Source organism: Trachurus trachurus (genome assembly GCF_905171665.1).
Source record: "Trachurus trachurus genome assembly, chromosome: 14".
Taxonomy (NCBI): Eukaryota; Metazoa; Chordata; class Actinopteri; order Carangiformes; family Carangidae; genus Trachurus; species Trachurus trachurus.
The window spans coordinates 9393420-9418392 of NC_139903.1; the positions used below are offsets into that span (position 1 = coordinate 9393420).

The 24973-nt window shown below is 40.8% G+C and overlaps 3 protein-coding genes across 4 annotated transcripts; 1 reads left to right on the forward strand and 2 right to left on the reverse strand.

Moving 5' to 3' along the window:
- On the reverse strand, window positions 1-13464 carry LOC310997577 (uncharacterized protein). 2 transcript variants are annotated; one of them, XM_083987329.1, is made up of 11 exons: window positions 13109-13464; window positions 11243-11363; window positions 9537-9644; window positions 9396-9432; window positions 6910-8711; window positions 6762-6792; window positions 4689-6454; window positions 4483-4531; window positions 2516-4314; window positions 2215-2248; window positions 1-2098 (listed from the first exon to the last, which is right to left on the reverse strand). In XM_083987329.1, the coding sequence occupies exons 1-11, from the start codon at window positions 13195-13197 to the stop codon at window positions 591-593; spliced, it is 7344 nt and encodes a 2447-aa protein (XP_083843455.1). In that variant the 5' UTR covers window positions 13198-13464; the 3' UTR covers window positions 1-590. The 2 variants fall into 2 exon arrangements, with proteins under 2 accessions (XP_083843455.1, XP_083843456.1); XM_083987330.1 differs by having other exon boundaries at window positions 13401-13462.
- Window positions 12722-24562, forward strand: LOC310997579 (cytoskeleton-associated protein 2). Its single transcript, XM_083987332.1, has 8 exons — window positions 12722-12735; window positions 20069-20140; window positions 21195-21254; window positions 21359-22185; window positions 22789-23113; window positions 23509-23569; window positions 23764-24097; window positions 24216-24562. Exons 3-8 carry the CDS (start codon window positions 21228-21230, stop codon window positions 24472-24474), a joined length of 1833 nt encoding a protein of 610 aa, XP_083843458.1. The 5' UTR covers window positions 12722-12735; window positions 20069-20140; window positions 21195-21227; the 3' UTR covers window positions 24475-24562.
- thap12a (THAP domain containing 12a) lies at window positions 15041-18446 on the reverse strand. Its single transcript, XM_083986352.1, has 5 exons — window positions 18318-18446; window positions 17500-17617; window positions 17116-17214; window positions 16993-17029; window positions 15041-16870 (listed from the first exon to the last, which is right to left on the reverse strand). Exons 1-5 carry the CDS (start codon window positions 18404-18406, stop codon window positions 15060-15062), a joined length of 2154 nt encoding a protein of 717 aa, XP_083842478.1. The 5' UTR covers window positions 18407-18446; the 3' UTR covers window positions 15041-15059.
- Window positions 24563-24973: the final 411 nt, after the last annotated feature.

Below are 24973 nucleotides of genomic sequence, written 5' to 3' on the forward strand. Positions count from 1 at the left end.
GTTTTCCTATTAAGGAAACATTCTTTCAAAGATACGTTTACAGCAAATTCATTCCTGCAAAGAGACAGGAAACATGGGAAATCATCAGAAGACATGATGGAACTAACTATTTCTATTTGTGCCCAGGAAAGGTAAGGGTGCAATTTAATAATTATAATGAATTCATGATGGTGATACAGAAGTCAGTCTGATCATTTTTGGTAATGATAAAAATAGAGTTGTTTCACATGCCAATGGGACATTTTTAAACATCTGTATTATCATAATACATGGGGTGAATTATTAGTTTTGCATCAAGGCACACAAGCATTGATAACCATCATTGGAACATTGCTTTTCTTGCCAAGAAATTGGTCCCATTGGGCAGTGCAACTGTACAAACTACAGAATAAAAAAAAAACATAACATAGGGCCTGGTTTGCAGGAAAACAACAAAAGGAAATCTCAAAGAATTTAGATCAATAATGTACACAGAAATATTGAGTTCAGGCTCGATTAGGGCTGAGACACAATAGTTCTTAAATATGGTTGCAGTGACATCTCAAACGCAATACTCAAATCTGCTAACTGTGATGGAAGACCTGCAGCTCTTAAAGAGCATAGAGCTCGGTGAGAGACCTCTTTTCCTGCTGTATAAACTCCAGTAAGCTTCTTTTTCCTTGCCTGAAGTTGCTCTCCCTCCTTGAAAAAGGCAAGATAACCTGGAGTCTGAGAAGAGTTTCAATGTTGCTAAAACTTCTAATCTGTGATGTCTTGAGGGTATCGAGCACAGTAGTTGGGAGATAGCCAGCCAAGGGATCCAACCACTTCTCCTTCCAGGACTTCATCTCAGAGTCGAGGGAGACCTGATCTGGCAGGTCCTCCTTGTACAGGCGGAACACAAGACCACTAAGAATGCTGGTTTCTACTTTGGACATTGCGTAAGGCACAATCTCCAGACACTTCAAAGTATCCAATACCTTATCTGCAAAAAGGTCATCAATCTCTGCAATTGAGTGCGCTACAACCTTCATGCTCACTGATTCTTTGTAAAAGTCACTGAGGGGCTCTAGAAGCACTGAGTGCAACATAGTGACATGCAGTTTCGAAGCCAATGCAACAGTTTCCTCAAACCAGGCCTTGTGATGGGTATCAACATCATCTTTCAGTTTACTGAGGGATGCTTTGACATCGGGCAAACTGTTCACAGCAAGTAAAACATCTAAAGGTTTGCCCTGAAGAGACTGGCTAAGTTTTTTAGTTACACTCGAGATGTTTTTCTGCACAACTGTTGATAGGATGAACTCAAAGTTACTGATTGCAGTAAAGAACTGTGATGCTTGCTGCTGGTTTGAAGTGCTTCCCTCCCTTTTCAATTCATTCAGACATAGCATGACTGCTTCTAAAATATCTACCATCACTTCATGCATGTCATGACTCTTCTCCCAGTTCTTGATGAGTTTGTCTCTCAGCTCGTTACCTTTTCCTTCATCATGCTGGAACACATGAATGATCATGTCTTCCAGTTTGTTCTGGCGTTCTACATCTTCTGTGAGCCAGCTTAATATTTTGCCTATGAGAACTGCTCCATCAGCTGCTTCTTCAGAAGGAGAAGATTTGGCTAGCCATACATTAAGTGACAACGCAGAGCTGACAGTTCGAACAGCCTGGGGGTATTTCTTAGCTATTGCTAGACTTACAGCCCTCATCCGAGCACCTACTTCACCAACACTCAACAAAGCCTGTCCTCTACAGTACTCCATATTGAGGCCCCACTTCTCAGATAGGGCAGTCTCAATAGCATCTGCAAGGACAACTGAATCTTCACTGAAGGGTATGAAAGCCAGTGTTTCTTCACACTGGATGTCCTCTTTGTTTAGGTACCTGATGCACAAGGGGATATAGAGCTCACCATCAATTTCAACAGCCTGCTCAGTTATAACTGTGAAGAACTGAGAGTCCCAGAGCTCCTTGAGGATTTGTTCACGTAGTTGTGGTTCATAGAATGATACTGGTGTTTTTGGTCCTTGAACGGCCTCCAGTGTCACATCAGCCACTTCCCCGCCTCCATCAACAGGATTCTCTGCTACACCAGAGGCTTGCGATTCTGTTGGTGCTGCTGGAGGGAGAAAAAATCCCCAAAACAATCAATGACATCAACCTATTTCAATCCTCTTAAAATCAGACCTAAACACAGTGATGTTTTTCAGATGTAGCTGCCATGGATGCACTTACCGTTCAGCTTTAGTCTTTGCAAAGTTGCCATCACCTGAAAAAATTCAGAACATGTGTAACACTGGTTAGAATGCATGCAAAAATAATTATTTTCCATTATATCATAATGTTTAAGCAAGTATGATCCAAGGCAGTGACTAATTATTTTGTTTACCTATATATATATATATATATATATATATATATATACACACATATATATATATATATATATATATATATATTTATTGATTAATAGTTTATTTATAGTGTGTTAAATGCTATAAAACTGAGAAAAATGTAGGAAACTTTTTTAATTTACCTGGGATAGACACGGCCTGCTCTCTGGATCCACCTCCATACACCTCTCAATGACCTCAGGTAGTCTCTGCAGAGTAGAGTTTTGAGAGAGGAGCAACACATGATCTGTTCTATTGCCTTTGCATAGGGTGTTTTTTAACAGATCCCTCATGGAATTCAGGGTGGTTTTCATGAGATCAAACTCCATACTGACACTTGGCAGGACGGCAACTAGCCTAAGCAACAAAGTAACTGTTGGGTGACTCTTTGACTCAGGATGGACAAGTGTTTCAGCGATGGATGTTGGAGGAGCAACATCTTGGTATTTCTCTCTCCAGACAGTGGCCCAGGCATTGATTTCCTGTTCAGCTGCTTCTGGCTCGGTAAGATCTGCAAGATAGAGACTAAATGGCTTGTCTGTGGACTCCGACAGAATAGGCTGTGGATTGCAGGAGGGCAGCAACGACAGGACTGACAGGGCCTTTAAATGGTTGTCTGAGAAACTGTACTTCATCTCATCAATGAGACTTCTGAGGAGAGGGACACTCAGATTTTCTCTGTAATATAACTCAGGGGACTCATAGCTGTTGGCTTCCTCAGAGAAGCACACTTGTTCAGGAGCTACCTTGGTTGCTAGTTGGAAGGCCTGCTCAAACCACGTGGAGTGCAGAGTGCTCACATTTTCTAACATCTTGTTCAGAGTTTCTATGATTGAGGGGATTTTTTCCACTTCACAGAGAATATCAGCAGGGTTTCCACAGCGGAAGACAGTGCTACAGTTACGAAGAGGGGCACAGGCATTCTTCAGAATCACCAGGGTGACTATGAAATCCATATTTCTTAGAGCAGTACAGAGAACTTGTGCATGCATTGACTTGGCACCTGTCGTACTTGAGCTAACAGCATCCAGGCAGCTCAGAATACCCTCCAATGTGTCGGCGAGTATGTCAAAGAAGTCCTCTCTCTTTTTCCACCTTGAGCAACATGTTTCTGGAATTTCCTCCAGGGCCTCTCTTGGCATGTTCAAGAGTCCATCAACAGCTTGTGCCAACTGTCCCTCCAGACAAGGAGATTCATCAAAGAACATCAGCAGGTCTTCCGTGATGTCCAACATTTTTGTTACTGAAGGGCAAGGCACACTTCCTGCCAGCCAATGGGCAAGGCCACAAGACTCACTGGGTGTTACTACAGAGAGTGGATAACTCTTGAGGAAATCCAAAGACATTTTCTTCAGGCTTTGGTAACCTGAGCCCAAGTGCATGAATGCTTGTCCCCGGCAGTGAGACATTGGCAAGCCCCAGTCTTCGCTGAGAATCTTTGCAAGGTTATTTGCTTGTGTATCAACATCACAGGTTTCATCAAATGGTAAGAAACCAATGAGCTCTACCTTAGGGGCAGACTCTCCGACATACCTGACAAAGACAGGTACATGTGTCTTGTCAGCGATTTTAACAGGTTTGTCTGTGATAAGTGAGAAGTATGGAGATTCCTGGATTTCCTTGAGTATAACATCCCTGATTCCATCTATGAGGAGATTCATCATTTCATCGTCACCTACAGAAGATGTACATTTGTTCTCTTTTCCAAACCAGTGACACATGCTGAGCTCTTGGATGAAATGCTCCCTGTCCTCTTCTGAGATGTCAGAGAGACTGCTGTTTTTTCTACCCAGTAGTGCAGCCATTCTAAATACTGTTGCTAGACTTAGACGATTATCTCCAGCATGCCCGTTTTCATCTGCTGGTTTCATGTCTTGGTCCTCCATTTTGTCAGGAGATAGTTCAATTTTGGGCTCGTCGGGATCCTCCTTGATGGAATCAACTAAATTTATCAGGGAGAATAACAGAAAACAACAGAACTGTTATGGTAAACTGCTCAAATGGCAAACAAACAATACAAAAAACGTATGGACATTAGTTGAGCAATGTGCCATTAATGGTTAGGAATTGCTAATAAACACATGACCAAGTCGTATTATAACAAGCATACCTTCCATAATATTCTCAGAGTTCCTGATGAAACTTTTGGATTCCTTGTCCTGTGGGTATAGCAAAGTACAAAGAAATGAGTCTGACATTCATATTAAATCAAATAAATAGAACGAGGCAAGAAAACATTTGAAATGTAACATCTGTAACAATATAACAATTTTATGTTATAATCAAAATTTTAAAAAAGAAAAAAGAAACACATACCAGACAGATACCCTCCAAGGCTTGTGGCGTGACCTTCAAACACTGGGTCACCATACGGTCCAGGTCTCTGTTGAAGTCCGTGCCCACCTGCAGCATAGCCAAGCATGAGGATCTGTCTTTAGGATTTGTATTTCTGAGGTACTCTTGGAACTTCTTATGGCGCATAACAACACCACAGTCTTCCAGTGCTGTGCTGGGCAGCACAGACATAATCCTCAACAATGCATTGATGTTCCCAAAGTACTGCATAAGTGGCAGACGGAGTGTGTGAAATATGGAATCTGGGATGGTAACAGAAGCCACTTTGGTCTTCCAGGTTACTCTCCAACAACACAACTCTGTGAAGAAGTTGTCAGCATCAGGGAGATCTCTGCTGTAGAGAGGAGGCTTCGTTTTCAAGCTCTCAAACATGTAACTTACTGTTACTGAGCATGGAACCAGGGAGAGGAAGTTGAGAGCTTCTTTGTGGTCTTCTGAGAAATGATCCTTCACTGCATTGATAAGATTATCTACTAGGGGCACACTTAAGCCGTCTTTGTAAAACCCAACGGGTTTCATCATGCTGTCCCTTGGCAAAGTGTTTTCAGGCACTTCAATCTGCACTCTTAGACTCTGTGCAATTGCACAAGCCTCATCAAACCAGTTCTGGTGAAACACCTTCATATTTGTCTTCACTCGGTTCAGAGTGGCCACAATACCAGCGATTTGGCAAAGCTGTGAGGCGGCACTGAAGTGGTCCTTCTGAAGACCTGCACTCAGCTCTTTGGTAAAAGAGGATGCATTCTTTAAGATCACCATGGCAATGATGAAATCAAATTCCATGACTTTGCAGAGAAGTGCCCCAGCTTGTTCAGACACAAAGGCCTTCCATCTCTGGGGGTTGTTTTTGACTTTCTCCAGACATTCAACCAGGGGCTCCAGCATCTGCACAAAGACTTCATAAGAGTCATGCTTCTCTTGCCATAGGGAACAGAATTTTCCTTGTAACTCTTGGACCTTTTCATAGCTCTCTCTAAGACCATAGGCTATTACATGGTCGAGTTGTTTTTCTAAAGTAGCACTGCTACCAAAAAACATCAAAACTTCTTCAAATGTATCCAGGGCTCTTTTAACAGCAGACACTGGGATCGATTTTGACCACCAGGTGTTGAAAGAGTAGGAGGAGCAGTGTGTACTTATAGCAAGTGGATATTTCTCCTGAACTTTGCAGGCAAAGGCTTTTAGCTTGTAGGACACATCACCAGAGCCTAGATATGCTTGACCTCTGCAGTTATTCAAATCAAGACGCCATTCGTCTGTAACTATTTCCAGAAGACGCTGTACCATAGTATCACAATCAAGATCTGCCTCAAGGAATCCCATCAGCTCCAGTCGCATAACATCAAAACTGTCCACAAACCTAAGGAAAAGTGGAAGGTAGTCTTTCTCGCCCAGTTTGACAACACGATCGATGAAAAAGGAAAAGAATGAACTCCCTACTTCTGTGAGGATTCCCTCCCTGACAGCATTTTCGCACACAGTGAGAACTTCTTTCATTTCAGACTTGGTCACGTATTCAACCTCTCCATCCTGAGCAGAAGTGTCACTATGCAGCCTGCTTTGACTGCCGTATGCGGCTGCCACTGCAGCCTGTAAAGCAGATTTAAGAGCTTCTCTATCAGTCTCTGCACACTTCAGCTCCACAAGCCTTTCAGCATCCATCTCTAAGTTTATGAGATGTAATTCCTCTTCAGTGTCCTTCTCAGCATGGTTTCCATGGGCAGCCACTGAAATGAAAAGTGGGAAAGGTTGTCTAAGCGGAGGTTATTTCATCACAGGACAGTGATGAATAAGCAAAAAAGTGTGTATGTTTAAAATCGGCATTTAATGATAACACTGTTGAACATGATCAAATATTTCCTTCCACACTGACTTGACTTTTTTTTTTTTTAAATGTTCCTTATCAGAATAGAGTAGACTTGTCATTGTACCAGTAGAATGAAATTGATGTAGCGTTTGGTCTGTAGAGTTAACGTTTTTGTGTATCAATCTACATTTTGAGAACTTCACTGACCCAAACTTGTATTCTCTTACCTTTGGAGGTCTTCTCCTTTGTGTCATCATCCTGTACTCAATACACAGAGACAGAAAATAATTATGTATTTTGAAGAAGAAATGTTGCTTTGTGACACAAGTGAGCTATGAAATGTCAACAAAATTCTGCTAATGGATGTCTACTCACCATTTGCAGCAACTGCAGGATGTCTGGGTGCTTTTGGACATACGACTCCACCATTTGTTCAACATTGAGTTGTACATCTTGGTTCACATAGACATATGCCATGCTGCACTGTCTTTGGTCCTCTGGTGTGGCTCTCAGGTAGGAGTGGCACCGGTCCAGTACCATATGGTATTGCCCGTACACATCAGCCTCTGCATTTACACATGGAACAGTACCTAACACCCTCAGCAAGCTCTGCACATTTGGGTAAAACCCAATATCTGGAATCTTGAGTGTAGCAAACACCGTGGTTGGTAAGATTCTGCGCTTGCTTGCATGTCTCCATTTCACTTCCCAGCAACCAAGCTCTTCGTAGAATGTGTCTGGCCTTGCAAGGTTGTTCAAGTTGGCATCTGCTACCTTATCCCTGCGAATGCTGAAATTGTGGTCAGCCATGTAAGATGGTACTAACGACAGCCATCGAAGAATCCTCACCATCTCTGTGCTGAACACTCTCTTCACCTCTGCGACAAGATACTGCAAGACAGGTCGGCTGAGAGTTTCTCTGTAAAAGTCCTCCAGTGGTGTTTCACTTGTGTCTTCTTGGTCTATCTCTGGCTTAATGACCTCCACTCCCAGCTTCTTGGCACGGCCAACAGCATCTGAAAACCATTTCCTGTGGAATATTGCAAGCTCCTGTTGGTATTTGTTTACCAGCTTTAAGGCATTGGAAATTGTGTACTGCAAGGTACTGCTGATGCTAATTATTCCCCTGAGACTTGAGTTGAGTATGCTCACACAACAGAGAGTGTTCTTCAGAACAACAAGTGTGATGATGAAGTTGAAATTCTTCAAAACTGGCTTGAGCTTGGCCATCTGTTCAGCAGTGTCTTCATCTACCTTTGAAATCATCTCATTGATGCAGTTCAGGAATGGCTCCAGAATATCTAACATAGTCTGGAAGGCATCAGTGCTATATTCCCAATTCCCATTGACAGCTGCTTTGATTCTTTCCACTTCCCCCTTTACATGCCCATATGTCATCTGGATCTTTCCCTCCAATCTTTTGGATAGCTCTGGTGTTCTCCTGAGTAATGAGGCCACCTCCTCTACAGTGTCTGCGACCTTCTGGATGGAGGGCACAGGCATGCAGCGAATAATCCATATGTTGAAGGCATATGGGTCACTTGGTGACAGAACTACTTGTGGAAACTCCTGCAGAATTCTGCAGGTAAGGTCTCGCATTTTCTGACACATACTGCCTGTAACCAGATAAGTGAGTCCTCTGCAGTGCTCCATCCTTAGCCCCCACTTGTTTCTCAACTCAGACAGAAGCATGTAAAACAGATTCTCTGCATCCATGTCGCATGGTAGGAACCCCACGAGGTGCTTCTGAGGGAACCCAGCTGTCGTGACGGACCTGATGAAAACTGGGATCTGATCTTTTCCCTCTATCCTCGTCACATCCTGAAGCAGAATGGAGAAGAATCGTGCCAGTCTAAGGCTGTTCTGGATCTCCTCTCGCATGAGGTCTTCACTGAACTGGAGGATTTCTTTCTTGTCAATTTTCTCCACACAGACACGATTGAGAGCTTGCTGCCCACGAGTACCTCCGATTGGCTCATCAGTGTTGATGTTTGCACCATTGATGCTGAATCCAGTCACTGCTAGGATTTCCTTAAAATATACTTTCAGAGTCTCTTTTGCTTTGGAGGTGGCCACATCTTCTTGTATTAGGCCATCTGGCTGCAGTTCAGGGATTGCACTGTTCTCTCCAGCTAATTCATTTGTCTCTTCAGTCACATTAGCTGTTGCTGTGTTTTCTGATAGGAAAGACAAAAAAAATGATTGACAGGTGGAGATGATTTCAAGAAATCGCAAATTTTATCAGTGTATCAGTAATTACAACAAGAGAAAATAGATTAACATAAACTATTGCCAGGAACACACTCCCTGTATTGTGTGAGCATGGTGGCCGACGTTGCCGAGTTGCTGTGGAGAAACATACATGCGTGTTCACATGAGCTGTGTCTCTACTACATTGCTGCTCCATCTCCCGATGTACACAGAGTTTGTAGGTTACTGCAATGTTGGATTTATCTCAATCATTAATTCATTTCAGATTTATTTTTGGCAGAAAACAACACTGGAGTGCCACCGTTGATGTAGATGCTAATGCAGTTTGCAAATGTGCAAATGCAAATATTTTCATGTCAATATAATGTAGTGATTTAGTTTCAACACCAACAACTCCAGCTGAAGCTGTCAAGTTCTATGCAATGTTGATATTATGAAGTCAATATTTCTTTTCTCTGTCTACTTCTGTTGGGAGCACATGTGAAAACAGGGTGAATGTTTCATGCAACACAATGGTGGTGAAGAGACTCCACTCTGACCCACTAACGTGGTGAAATGAAAATCAACATATTCTGCAGGTGCCACATTCACACCTTAAACTCAAAAGCCTAGAAAAAGAACTTAAGGATGATTTTAAACAGTCACTGTACCTTTTGTTTTCTTGACAGAAGTAGCTTCTTCTTCCAACTATGAAGATGAAAATGACAATTACATGTTTGCGTTTTTCATGTCTGATGAAAGATATTTGCAATAATTTCAAATACAGAAATTTTCATTATTGCCACACTTACAGGATCTCTCGTTCGTTTCCTGTTGCAGGTTGATTGATTATTCGCAGGAGTTGTAAAGTCAAATATGGTTGGAACAGCATCTTCCTTTAAGACACAACTGGTGGCACTCTGAAAACAAAAAAATAAAAAAGGTAATCTGTGTTAGGCATATTATGTGACAACATTTTATGTAAAGTCAAAAAAAAGAAAATCTGTTTTACTGACCCAAATTTTAATATCAATTCAAAATGTGATAAAGGTCACTAAAAATAAGATCAAAGAAACTTGTCATTATCCTACAAACCAAAGAAGAATTATTACCGTTACCAAAAAATATATATGTGATTTTGTCAAAAAATATCGACCTGTCTCTTGCACACTGCATAGTGATGTAATTTAATTCTGAATATTCATTTTCTCTTGTTCCTTGTCTTTTTGCTACACAGGTGTTATTTGTGCCTTCAGATATAACAACTTCAGATCCCTTTACTTGGGTCACTTCATATAGATTTTTGAATGAATTTAATGATTGATCGATTTTTGCCCATTACTTAACATTAAATAACCCATACTAACAAATAACACATGCTTTATCTCATTTAGTAAGTAATAAGACATTTAATTCAGTACTTTCTATATGCTCTATTGATAGCAAATATAGCTTTCACTGTTCTTGGGTGAGTCTCTACAAGCTTTCCACACCTGGACTCAGGCAGTTTATCCCATTCCTCTTGGCAGATCCTTTCAAACTCCATCAGATTGGATGGGAAGTGTCTGTGAACTGCCATCCCAAGGTCTCTCCACAGATGTTTTCGGGGTTTAAGGCTGAGACTTGGCTTGGCCACTCAAGTAAAGACAGACACTTGTCCTGAAGCCAGTGCAGCAATGTCTTTTTTTTTATATATATATATCTTTTCTCTTTACTCTTTTATTGTAAACCTGTAACCTTTATTATGTTTTATATTTCACTGCTCTGTAAAGCATTTTGAATAGCCCTAGTGTATGAAATGTGCAACACAAATAAAGCTGCCTGCCTTGCCTCTTCTTGGCTGAACGCTACAGGTCATAATCTTCCTGCATTAATCATTGCTCCAATCTCAGATGTGTTCACCAGTTCCTGGTCCTCACTAGACATTGTTTTAAGTTCCTGTGTTTAACTCAAGTCAAGTTGTAGGCACATTTCAAGGATGATTACAGAACAGAAGATGCACCTGATCACAATCAGATGTGCCACACCAAAGGGTCAGAATATTTTTTTCATATTCATTTTCAAATACATTTAATATTTTTAATAAAGTGCCCTGTTCTAAATTTGCCATCTTAGGGCTGTTTCATGAGCAAAAAACTGTTTTATCCATTTTTTTTTAATTACCAAAAAACAAAGTGTGCAGGAGCTAATTTACAGATTTGATGCCAATGTTGCAAAGCGGTGCCAATACATTTGAGGCTGTATGAGAGCCACTTTCAAGTATTGAATAAGGAACATTACGTCTGTGTTTTAAACGTGTAAAGCTTCAGAAAAAAGATCAAATTGTAATGAACTGTTGTGTTTAATGGCATTAAGCTGTTCCATGTGTACCTAATAAACTGGTAATTCAGGCTGCAAAAGTAGCTAAGTGTCTTAGTTTTGATGGACCTGTATTACTGGTAGTGAACAAAGCAGTGAATGAAATGGCAATGTTCCCTTCTTCTCAAATACAATTATGAGCAATACATCTGCATCTTACCTGTTGAGAGATCATAGAGGGCTCAAAGTGCTTCGCACAAAGTCTGTGCAGATTATGCAACTGCTCTGGAGGCTCTAATTCCAAATCTTGGCGACGACAGCTGTTCAGCCATTGTTTACAGCTGAAAAATAGAGCACAAACTTGATTAAAAAAATGCATTTGCCAAATAACTTGCACACGTTATCTTCTGTACTTAAATTACAATTTATCAAATGATCATTTATCATTTGACAAAAATCCATTAGAGCTCCCAAAGCTTTAAGAGCTCTTAAATCATTTCTGATGTGAAAACAGTTTTTCTCCAATTTAAATACCATTTTCATTAATTAAATCAAGGAAATGTTGATGCTTCACATTAATACAGTATCTGACATGTCTGCTTGGGTGAGGCTACCTTTTTGACCTGGTTAATTAGGCTCAACAGTAGCATCAAAAAGAAAAGAAAAAATGATTAATCAATAATTATTTAAAGGTGACCTGCTTTTCTTATCTCAACATGTTTAATGTGCACCCTAGTAAATGCTAACTGTGTCAACTTTGAAAATCCCAGCTACATTAAATGATCATGACTTTTAGTCCAAGATAACACTGTTGCACAACTCTGTCTGTGAGGTATGCTTTTGCTGATACAGTATGTGGCCTTGTCTTGCACAATTACGTGGATGTTGCAGAGCTGCTCATACACCTGACTGATGCATATCTGTTTTCTTTGGCTGCGATCACAACCCAGCCTGCAATAGCAATAGACCTACTGCCGAAGAAAGCATTGTGTTGAGGCTTATTAGGCCACTTCTGCGTTTTATTTTTGACTTCTCTCTGTCAACTGATTATACTGACGCATGCTGGGAATAGGAGTGGATACAAATGCTTTTAGGCAAATGGAAGTTACTTCCCTCGTTTTAACACATTAGGCGGGTACAAATTTAAAAATGAGGGCACAGAGCAAATGAGCGTAAAAGTAAAAAACAAACAAACAAAAAACCCAACACAAACTCATTGCAGAGCTGAGCTTTCTTTATTGACACCCCGTGATGTATTCACAGGTAGTCTTTCCTCTGGCTTGGAGGTTGCATTTCCTGTTCCCAGATAGATACAGTGCTGCGATTCAGCCAGCTGAACTACAGCTGCCATGAAATTACAGGTTTTAAAATTAATTAGAGTGAATAGATTTATTTAAGCAAGATAGCATGCCTACTGTTACGCAATACGACTGGGCTCCCAGTGAAAAAAAAAAACATACAGTGCAATCTATGAGGCAGCAACAGGATAACAGGAGGCGCTAGACTGCTCTTTATTTGTAAGGGCATCATCACCTGTTAAATCGACGTACATATTAGTTTCGATACATATTTCTTACAGTGAAATGCACTGTAAAAAACGACTGCGTAATTTCTTTCGATTGCGCCCCAATAAAACAACACGAATCCATAACAGGAATTCAGTTTTCCTGCGCTAATGTCTGTCCCTTAACGTTACACACAGGCATCGAGACGGTAGGTGTCGTGTACCGATGGTGATTTAAATTACAACACAAAAAAGTTTTTAAGTATGGTTTCTCTTGGGTTTGTGAGATTACTGAACACAAAGATAAACCGATGGAGTCGATATCACACGCCTGCGACGATTTCCCGAAACCCTTAACGAGTAAACCGAGCCAATTTCACTCATTTTTTTTCTTTCAAGAGTAATAACTAGTCTGCGCCATTTTCGACAGACTTGTGTCACTGTTAGCCAGTTAGCCGCGATGCTAGGCGGCTAACGCTAATGCTAACTGTGGTGGTGGCTAACACATTCATTGTGCATGTTCAAGGCGCTTTTTATTTTCAACCCACGGCTCAATAAAAAATATATAAGCACGTCTCTTACCGCTCCGGGTCCACAGGGAAGCTGAAAAGGGTAGTGGTGGATTCCCCTGGCTGGTAATCACAGCTCGCCACGGCGCAGCAGTCAGTCATTTTCTGACTGCAATGTAGCTGTAGCTGCTAAGTTAGCTCGCTTTAGCTGGCGGTTGCAAAGCTGGCAAGCCTACTATGAGCAAACCTGCAGGAGGAGAGTCTACAGAGTCATGCCGTGGGCAACAACCCGGCAACCGACACGGTTTCGGAGCTTTAAGTGTTGTTTTCGCTTTAAAGTCTCTTTGGCCAAACTAAGAACCTACTAATCCCATGCTTTCAAAAGTTAAATGTTGCGTGGTGAGCCAAGAGAGTCGCCGAAAGCGTGTTATCCCAGCAAACAGGAACTACACCGTGCAGTACAACATGTTCCTCAGCAGAGGGCAGAGTGGCCCCGCCAGGCTGCTGGGCCAGAGAGTTTCCCCCTGCCAAGATAACTTCCATCCTATTCCAGGGCTAAATGAACAAAGCAAGGGAAGTGACCCAGGTCCTCCTCCTCCTCCTCCTCTAATGCGGTTATTGGCCTTGGCGACAACTAATCTTCCTGGGGTCCAGCACATAAAAATAAAAAAACAAACATTTTTTTTTACATTATATGACACAGAAGTAGCCTACTGTTGCAAAAAGAAGGAAAGAATAAGCTGCTGGTTTGTAAGCACACTATAGGCCTAATTATTGACTGCACTGGTGTCAGAGCACCAATATATTCATATAATGTAAAAGAAAATAAATAACTACACCCTCCAAAAAGTAAGAATGGCACAAAATGTGCACACCGGGTTTTGCATGTTGGCTATATGGGAAGGCAAAGCTTTTTCAAGAAATTATAATAACTGTGTGTTTGAGGTGGTTTGTTTTTGAGATGGGATGAATTAAAATACCCGAGCTAGCTGGCATTCCTAATGTAAAGATCATGTCTGTCACTTGCAGTGTGGTCACTATCTGGTAGAAGAAAAACTGTAGTGATGGTTGGATAACACATACGTCATAGGAAATAAGTCCATACAGTGCCAGTGAGAAATATTTTTGGAGTAGACATGGATGGCTGTAATGGATATTATGTCTAGTTCACTGCAGTAAATGTTGTTCATTGGCCAAATAGTATTATCTTCAATCATTCCAACAAAACGCTGTACTGGAAAATTGACTCTCAGGGCAGTGACTCAGCTATTTAGCGACAGGCTTGCACTACATTCACAGACATAATAATCACAGGGAAAGATGGATAGTGATGATATATATACTGGAGAGGACATTGAAAAAAAGATGGGGCTTTTAGGAGGAGACTTAAAGCCTCACGATAAACTGTCCTCTCCATGTACCTGAAAAAACTCAACAGAGCTCAGTATTTGCAAGGACACAGCAGTATTTCATATGTCTAAATATATCTTAAATGTATCCCTACTTATTACAGCTCTTTAACAAACAAACAAAAAAACACTGTATCTGGACCCACATTTCTACTTTTGTTTGTGACAGTCTTTGTTTTAGGGCAGTCAGGGTGAGGCTAGATTATAATAAGGACAACAAATGGTTAAACCACAGAGTTTATTGTATCTTTTTTACATGTTCAGGGAGGGTTTTATGCCTGATCCCTCCTATCCACACATTAAATGCCAGAAGGTTCCTTGAACACACACACACAACTGATTAACAAAATGTATAAAAGTGTCAAGTCTAAAACATTAGCCATTTTATTTGAACAATGAACTCAAGGAATGAAAAATTGCATAAAGGCAAACAAAAAAAACAAAACAAAAACTAAATTTACATCCTACATGTGTAATGACAAAAAAAACCATCATGTAAGGGCTATGGAATGATAAAAAAAAAAAAATGTTTATCTCAAGATCAAGATAACACAATCTACATGCCTCATTAACAACGCTGTGGATAATCTGCCACATCACATCTGATTTGACTCATCACATCACTGACCCACTGTCGGGGTACGTGTTCATGTAGGCCGCAACCATCGAATCCAGATCATACACAACATCATAGTTCATGTTCAACAGAGCAAGACCTTTTGCTTTGAATTTTTCAGGCGTGTTCTCCATGTACATCTTGAAGCGTTTACAAGCCACGTTGCAGCTGTCGTCCAGAGCCAAGGTAGGCAGGATGCCGATCAGCCTCAGGACTGCGAGCATGTTCGGGAAGAACTTTAAATCGGCCTGCCGCAGTGTTTCACTGAGAGTGGAGGGGAAAGTGTCACCTTTGCCCTTTTTGCTCCATTTCACCCACCAACAGTGTAGCTCCGCAGAGAGGGTTGCTGTATTAGGGATGTAATCTTTGAACACCTGTATGCTCTCTTCTTCGGGTTCGGCAGATTTGCGTTGCTCTATGACGGCAGGGACCAGCGACAGACACCTCAGAGATTTCAGGTGGTCCTCGCCGAACAGTTCGGTCATTTCTTTAACGATGTGGCTCACCACAGGGACAGACAGATGCTCCTTGTAGTAATTATCCGGTTGAATGGTTTGAGATTCCAAGTGATGCTTTCTCAAGAATGACCGAGGAACCTTCACTGGGATCTCCATCGCATTGGCTAGGTTGACCGCCTCATCGTACCAGAACTCATGATACACATCGATGTTGTCAGACACTTCGCTCAGGGACTGCAACACAGCTTTTAAACCGGTTGCGGCAAAATGGGCATCTGGTGCTTTCCCTTGCACGTTCATCCCAAATGCTCGGGTCAGAGTCGTCGTGTTTTTCAGCACAACCAACGCCATGACGAACTCAAAGTCAGCCAGCGCTTTTGAAATCTCTAAGGCATCATGCGTGACTCGATCGCTCCACCTCATATCTTCGTTGTCATGCACGCTGTCCACACAGAGTAGAAGTGCCTCTAGGATATCCACTGCAACCTCAAACGCATCATGTCGTTTGGTCCAGCCGCTACGACAGATTTCCTTCAATTCGTTGGCTTTCTCCTCTTTGTCCGGGTAGAAAATCGAAATGGCATGCTCTAACTCCAGCTGCAATAAATGCGACTGACTGAAAAATGACTCCATCTTCTTAAAGGTGGCCATGACGAGCTGAGCACCGGACAAAGCCATACTGTTGGCCAGTGACACATTCAGTGTACGAGTAGATCTCAGCGTGAGCACCGCCAGTGGATACTTCTCAATCAGTTTTGCAGACAATGTTTTTATTTTACTCAAATGTGTCCCGGTGTAGGAGTGGGCTTGACCCCGACACTGTTCCATATCCAAACCCCATTTGTCAGTTATCTCGGACAGCAGTTTCTCTGCCAGTTCTTCTCCATCTCCTTCAAAGCTCAAGAATCCAAAAAACCTCTCATGCTGGCAGTTAGACTGGTCCACGAAACGGACAAAGACAGGGAGGTACCATTCTCCTGAGATCTTTACCAAATCATCGGTAAGTAATGAGAAGAAGCCGTTTTGTTTAACTTCCTCCACCAGCTTACTGCGGATGCAATTCTCACACACCTCAATCAGTTGACTCAGCTGAGCCGAGGAGCAGTACTCCTGATTCACATCATACCTCTTCTTTAAGACTTGATCTCCACAACTCACGCGATAATCTAACAATGCCTGAAAGTTGCTTTCATCCTGTTTCCTATCACCGGGGCCTGTGGGAGGAATGTTTTGCTCTCCCAGCAGTACAAGAACTTCAAATAATGACATGAGATAGTGTTTGTATTCATCTTCCTCTGGTTCCTCTGTCTGGACATCTGTCTTGTCTGAGTCTGCCTGAGAGCTCTTCATCTCTAAAAGGAAAGAAGATAAAAACCAACTCCATCATTCACCTCTTGACAATAGTGGGTGTTGGACTAATTTCCTTTGTGGAAAAAATAAACGTGTTTGTGAGAGTGCTGGTATTTTAACTTACTTTTTCTCCCTCTACTCTCTGTTTCATCATCTTTGGTCTGTAAAATAAAGAGACAGGACATGTCAGAACCAGGAACTGCAGAAATCAAATTATACAATTACTTTTACTGTTTTTGTCACCCACCATCTCTTTGGCGCGTTTCGCCTGACCATTTTGAGGTTGGTTTGGCATGTCAAAGATAGTTGGCATGGCATCATCTTTCAACACTTTACACTGAGCGTCCTGAAAACAAAGTTAAACCAAAATCATTAATTGTACAGCAACACTGTGCTTGTGCTTTACACCTACATTAAATATTTACCAAGAAAACCAAATATTCAATATTAATAAAACAAGTTCAATGAAAACGTTGATAATAATAATGACTATTATTATTATTATTAGCTGAATTCTCCCATTTTAGTCAAAAAGAAATGGCAATTACATTAAAAGTACTGGCATGTCCTCAGTCTAAAAATCTAAATCTAAAAACCCAAAAATCACCTGCAACTTGAAAACATGACTTACATTATCGATCAAAGATGCTGCAAAATGCTTCCCACACAGTCTGTAGTGACTGTGCAGATGGTCTGCTGATTTGTCGATAAGGTCCTTCCTCTGGCATTTTTCAACCCACTGCTTGGACCTGACAGCAGTTGTCAAACCAAAACGACAAGGTTAAGAGTCAAAATCAAATGTGATCATTTAGTTATTTATGGTACGATTATAGCATTTGTCCAATATTACCCTACCCTAACCTCTGTTATTTGTAACAATGGCTAAGATTGTTAGAACAGTACATTCAAATAAGTCAAACCCATAACATGCATAAAGCAATCTTACTTAATGGCAGACAGTAACAATTTGACTATACAGTTAAGAATAAGTGACAGTCGCTCACTGAATTAATGTTATCAGTGCACATTGTATTCACATCATACAACATGCAAAAAGCCAAGTGAAGATAATGATAGACCGACAATTTAGAGAAGTTTTTTATACAATGAATAACCAAGTGGAAACGTGTCTTTTCATAATAAACTATACCAGGTCTGTATACAAGGGCATAAATGTTTCCACAGGTTGAGCTGCAGTATTTTAACAAAAGATCAAATGCAACATGGCAAGTGAATCTGTCAAACTTTTTAGGTTGTTCATTGGAAAGTGATAGAACCTAAATAAAGGATGTGATAGGACAAAATCGGCATTCAAATGATGCAGAGCCGACATGATATTAGGCTACAGTCAAAGTAGTTAACCCTGTTTCACCACGCATGCAGCTCTTACTGGTTAGCCGAAGAGCTTCCTGTTTATTTTAGCATGTGCGTTAGCATTAGGCTACTTACTTTTCTGGATCACGTGGAAACCTGAAGAGTGGCTCAGGGTCGGATTTGCTGCTGGTGCAGTTCGGCACAGCACAGCGATTCTGCATCATAGGAGTGTAAAAAACACCTTTGTTTTTGCTATGATTTCCTATTGGGGATAGACAACTGCTAACAGTAGCTATAGCTATCAAGTTATTTGAATCAAGACGGCGATTTCCGGTTATTCATTTCAAATTAAAATACACGGATGTTCTCCATATAAGCCTGAAAGTTGCAGAATGTGTATTATGAAATAATAATAATTTTGCAAATCTATCAACGTTTATTATTTTTGCGTGATGAACACTCAATACCAAAGTTGTCAAAGGTTGCCAAATAATCGAAAGTCTCAAACATAACAACAAAGAGTACTCTGCCTCCCACAGTCAACTCCAGATGACTGTCATTGCTTATTTGGTCTCATATCTTTGGCACATTAATAGTAAAGGTAAGTGACAAAAGTAATTGGGTCTATTTTTCGTTTGTGGTCATAATTCAGGTTTTATTTTGAAGGGGCGGAAAGACTTTCTGTTTCACTTTTCACGTGGTTTTGTAAAGCTTAACATTCAACAGTCAACCAGAGGAGCGCGCGCTTCATTTCCCTCCCATAATCCTCAGCGGTCATTTCAAAGCTAGAAACTGTTGAAAACATACCGTAGGCCTAGTTGAAAACATGTCAAGGCATGTTTCAAAAACATTGACGTTATGTCGTCACTGTGATTATGACTGTTATGATGATTATCACACACAAAAGGACATCACCTTTATTATAAACGTATTCATTTTGTATGGCAAATTTCACATACATAAATGTAAACACTCCAAAACCTCACCCAACTTCAGAGGTTTCTTGCATGAGTTCAAAGAGTACATGAAATCCCCTACACTATTGACACTAAACCATCACATAGATATTTCTGAGAGATTTTTTTTCTTCTGTCATATTATATGTTAATTTATTTATTATATTTTCCATGATTTTATGTTTTCTAACATTTCTTAAAATAACCTTATTTTATTTAGATTTATTTATTATTTATGTTTATTGATACATATTGGAGCACCTGTCTGATGTTTGATTGTATGCACAACCTTGTTCTCTGTACATCCGTTTTTATTTGTATGTAGGCCTACAATGTTTTCAATAAAGCTCATTGAAAAAAAAAAAAAAGATTATCACACACAAACCCCTTCGTGTATGTATGAACCTTTTTTTTTTTTTTTTTTTTTACAGTCTATGGTATGAACCCCAAACCTGTCAGGGTTTATTTCTCCATAACAACCTCCAAACTTTATATTATAGCCTACCAGCTGATTGTACACGTTTCACTTATTCAACCAGAACGCGAGTACTTGCACTTAGATAGCCTACTATCCGTCAACTTTTAATTACAGCAACCTGATGTTAATGGTTACTGAAAGATAACCGCTTTTGTTAACTTTATGCCGCTGTTGGAAAGTACATGTGTGTTTTTGTCTCACGGGGCTGTGTAATGAAAATGGGCGTAGCTGCTACACTGAACCAGTAAGTAAGGAATCTTATTTAGGTTCAAACAGATTTGAACGGGAGGGGATGAAACAACTCGAGGAAAACAGAATGGAGCCACTGTTACTTCAAATCCCGTTCTCTAGTTTGGAGACATTCTATTGGTTAATTTTAGTCTCCCGCGAGACTAGGCCGACCAATCAGAGTGCAGGAGCGCCAAGTCAAATCGAATGTTTTTCTTCCTCAGAGAAGCAGACGCCCTCAGAGCTGTGCGGTTGGTAAGGTGCTCCTCCTCGTGCTGTTGAGTCTACACTCCAGGGTAAGTTTATAATGTCACGTTTGTTTTATTCACTTCACTACAGCAGAAGTACTGCTAACTAAATGTTCCCATTTTTTTTTTGCATTCATTTATATCTGTTTTGTCAGCAGACGTTGGTTAGATGGACACAACGGTAACATTAGACCACACATACCGAAGTGAATCCGATATGAACTAACGTGAATGTTCATTTCATTTTTGATTTATTTCATTCATGGTATGTACATTCTCACATAGTTGCACATATACATTGTGTACACATTTTCACCATGAATGAAAAGGAGCATGATGAAGAAAAAACTTATAATAGCCTACCTGCCCCTCTCTGTTGTTACAAATTTCATTGGCTTACTTCAACACCAGTATTATTCTCTGTTTCAAAATATTAAAGATGATGAAACATAGTAATGACAAAAAAAATAAAATAAATAACGGTAGACATCACTCGTCTATCTATCTTTTTCTTTTTTCCCCCTTTCTTTTTCTCTTTCTCCTTCTTCTTTTTTATACTTATCTTTTCTTTTTTTTAAACATTTTCTTAAACTGAGACATAGCCTACTTGTACAACTTTTCAATTCCTTGCTTTGTGAATGCCATACTTTTACACCTGCAACAGAAATACACATTTGTTTTAAGCTTAACCTTGCAAATGTATGTTTAAAATTAAGCTTTAGTCTGTTGTCCCCTTCCTCCAATTTAAACAAGCTTTGTAAATGTTCTGGTAGTGATCTGTTCTTTGCTTTAAACATTATTTTTCATTTCATTTTTCATTTGTTTGTTTACCGATAAACATGGGCATAATGTGACAAAACAACTTAATATATGCAAACTTAATGATACCATCTGTTGCTGTTTTCAAATACTGATTAAACTCTCAACTTTTGATACGAATTCGTAGAGTTTTGCCAGCGTGCGGGGTTTGTGGGGAGGCATGATGTAAATTGTGTAGGGGTAATAGGACCTTGAGTATGGATTAGGCTACTGTTTGTAAAATCCTGACATGTTTTAATGATCTAGATTATTCATCGTATTTGTTGATCTGTTCACCTTCCAGATAACACAATTGAAGCACTTTTAAACACTGATAATGGAGAACGTTTCAAGGAGAAACAAAGTAAGTCTATGTTAATGAATATCATGTATTTTTTTGCTCAATCCTAAATGACATTCAGAGCTTCACCCGCTAACGTAATGGTCTAATTGCTTTGATTCTATTAGGGAAACAAGGAGAATGCTCAGCCTGTACATGGGAGCAAGGCTATCATCAGAGGAGATAAAACATGTCTTGCTCCGTTCCATCTGAAAAGCAATGAAAAAGAGGAAACTCTGGCAAAAAATGTTCCCCTTAAAGCCAAGGCCAAACACACAGACACCGTGTCAACCTTTGGTGGAGCTCTAAAGAAGGTAAAGACCCTGCAGAGAGATGGGAAAGGAGCTGCAGCTTCAGATGACACACAGCGACAAACCCATAGCCGAGCCTTCCACGCAGAACAGGTTACGAAACACAGAAAAATAGCTGTAGAAGCCCCGAAGCCACCCACTGCTGTCCAGCCATCCAAAGCTGCTCCTGGTATGTACAAAGGCAAGATTGTACAGTCAAAAATCGGATCCATTTGGAAGTCAAGTACCAGCGTGGACCAGTTAGGTGTCAAACCATCAGCAGCACCCAAAACGGGGAGCCAAAGGATTGGAAATGCAACAAAATGCAGGTCCAAATCTGTTTCTGACTTGGCTGTACATGGCACACAAAGACCTGCATCAACAGCTTCCAGGATGTTGGTCAGAGGACCTGCTCACGTGTCCAAACCTCCAGCCTCCAGCCATCCTCCTGCTGGTTTCTACTCTGCTCGCCCTGCTACCAGAACCGTCCCAGCAACACTAACCAGTACCTGCTCCAAGAGTACGTCCCTGGCTCCCACTAAGGCAAGTGGGACTCAGAACCCAAAGCCAAAGGTCCCAGTGGCAGACAAGAAGGTCAACAAGCCTCCTGTCTCAAGCACCATCACCCAGTACAGATTTACCAAGGAGACTGCAGAGGAGAAAAGGTAACACTTTTTGTTCTTCACACAGACACTTTTGCTGTTTTCCTTGTACAGGCAGAAAAAACAGAGTGGACACGCACATCACACCAGCGAGGGCAGGTGCATGAGCAAAATAGAAAAAACAAGAGTACTCGCAACTCTGCAGGACTCAGCGTATCAATTTATTGTAGTGACGTACGTTTCGAGCAGTGTAGGTGTGCTCTTTGTCAGACAGTAGGATAGCTATCAGAAGCCATCTTAAATACTACTAGTCACATGACTTGATCAGGAGAGGATAGCATGCAGCTGTCACAGGTGACAGAATTAACAGAAATGGCAGAAAACAGCAAGCAGCCTCAATACCCTGACCTTAATATTCTCGGTGCATATAGATAAATGTACATTATGTCACACAATCAAAACACTATAAAAAATATTTCACTTTAGGCCAAAAGGGGCCGTAATACAACAACAACAATATCAGTAGAACAAAGTTCTTATCCCAAACAATTCCATCAGACAAAAAGTCGTCATATAGGATGGGTGTAGTAACATCTTAAAGTGCAGTATTCATAGTAAAAATTGTACATCAATAAAGTTTAAAACATATTTGTGTTCTGTCTGCAGAGCAAAACTGGCTGCATGGCAGGCTTCCAAGGGCAAGACTTTCAAGAGACCAGCCATGGCAGCGGCACCACTCCCGAAGACTAAAGTCTCTAAACCTGTTGCTGATCTCAAATCCCAGTCTCAAGTTGAGCGTCAGCCTCAGCCTGCTACACGGCACGCGTCTGAACCCAGTCTGGAAGCACGTGAACCAGATGCTACTACTGCTGTCGGTGCAGATACACGGGCAGCAGAGTTAACAACGCGCAACCAAACTCCAGTGGTCATGAACACTACCCTCGAGCTGCTTGAGGACTCGGACCTAGATCTATTCGACTCACAGGACAAGGTACAGAAGTAGCTTCATACCCACAGCAATTGTAATGCTGAATAGTAAAGCCACAAGGTGATCTTGTTCATATTGAACTTAGCTGACCCTAGGGACATGTAGAAGCACTTTTCTATTTCTATTCCTATGACTTTGACCATGTATTTTGATTATATTGTCTTTTTATATTTGTGATTTGTGTGTCATGATGTCTGTGTGTGGCTGTTTTTTATACTGGGATTGCTGAGTGCCTGTCTGCACAACAAATTTACCAGCTGGTATTAATAAAGAAACCTTGACCCTGACAGGGCACAGTGGACGACGTAAGGAAACAGGGTTTCTGAGTTACTCATGCTGTCTTAGCTGCATTCAAATTTTACTTCAGTGATGGAACTAACTTCTTTTCATTTTGACAGATTGTTGTGAACCTGTGTGAAGCTTTGGAGGCCATGGCAACACCTTCAACTTGCAGTGATGGTTCAGTTGAAGTTCAGTTGAAGCTGAAGTTCAGCTATGATCAGTTTGGGCAATTCAGAGGTATTTTGTTCTTAGACTAATAACAATAAGTCTCTTTGGCTCACTGGCAATTGTGGTCTAATGATGAATAGCTAAATTATTCTGACTCTACACAGATGCTTCTTGTTGAACTTGTTACTTTTGTCTCCATTAAGAGCTCCCACAGGTGTCGGATGAGTGCAATGATAAAGTGGAAGACGACAAGCCAAATACTGAATGTGAAGAAGAGACAGTTGGTGAAAGTCGAGATGAAAGTCAGGATGTTTGTGAGCAGCAGAAAGTTGAGCATATACAGAATGAAACGGAGAGAAGTGATGGAGACAAAGTGGAAACGGATGATGATGATGATGATGATGATGCTGAGGAAGTAGAAAGTGGCGATAGCTATGACGACGATGACGATAGCGATGATGTGATGGAGACCACCCCACCGATGGAGCATGCTTCAGAAATAAAATACAGTGTGAAGACGACTCCATACCTGCAGAGGTGAGGCCCACTTTTACTCTAATCTTTTAATTGAAGTCCTGCCATTAATTTAAGAGACACAATGTAACAGATTTTTGCTTATTATACTTTTTTTTAAATGTAATTTTTGTCTTTGTAGTGTCAAGAAGTTAATTGACGGCGAGGTCAGTACTTCTCGGAGAAAGAGCAACATCAAAGACCTGAAGTTTCTGACGCCAGTGCGCCGTTCCTCCCGCATCCACCGCAAATCCTCCAAACTGCCAACGATGGTTCTCGATCACGATCCCTGTGTGTCGTCGCTGGCTGAGCTGGTGAATCTAGATGATGACACCCACGCATATATTTACAGAAAAAACCCCGCACTTCTACACGATCTGCCAGACCAGACCAGCCTGTGAGGAGCTCAATGTGCAATGGTTCAAAAAACAGCCCATGAGATTAATATGGGAGAGGGTGTAATGGACACTTTATACTGATATTAAGATGGTTACTAACCTGCTTCTGTTCAAAGAATGTTATTTGGCATTTTAATTAATTTTATTAATATACAATCCTTGTCAATGTATTTCCTGTTTTGAATGTATTGTACACGTTTGTTAACACTATTGATTTTATGTTGACATGTATTGCTTGATGCACTACAATAAAAGAGTATTGCCTTATTTTAGACACTTGTGCTCTGATGGTCTTTATTATAATGTCTATATACTGGACATAAAGTGTGTGGTAATTCTACTGACAATCATCAGTCTTCTATCACATACTGTAGATGATTTGGGCAAAAGTAGGTGTTGCAAGTAAATTTCCTCAGTTCTCTTAACAGCTGTAGGAATTTAGCTGACCTTAATCAGTGTTGGAAAGCTACTTTAGAGCAGAGCTTTGCAAGCTGACAATTAC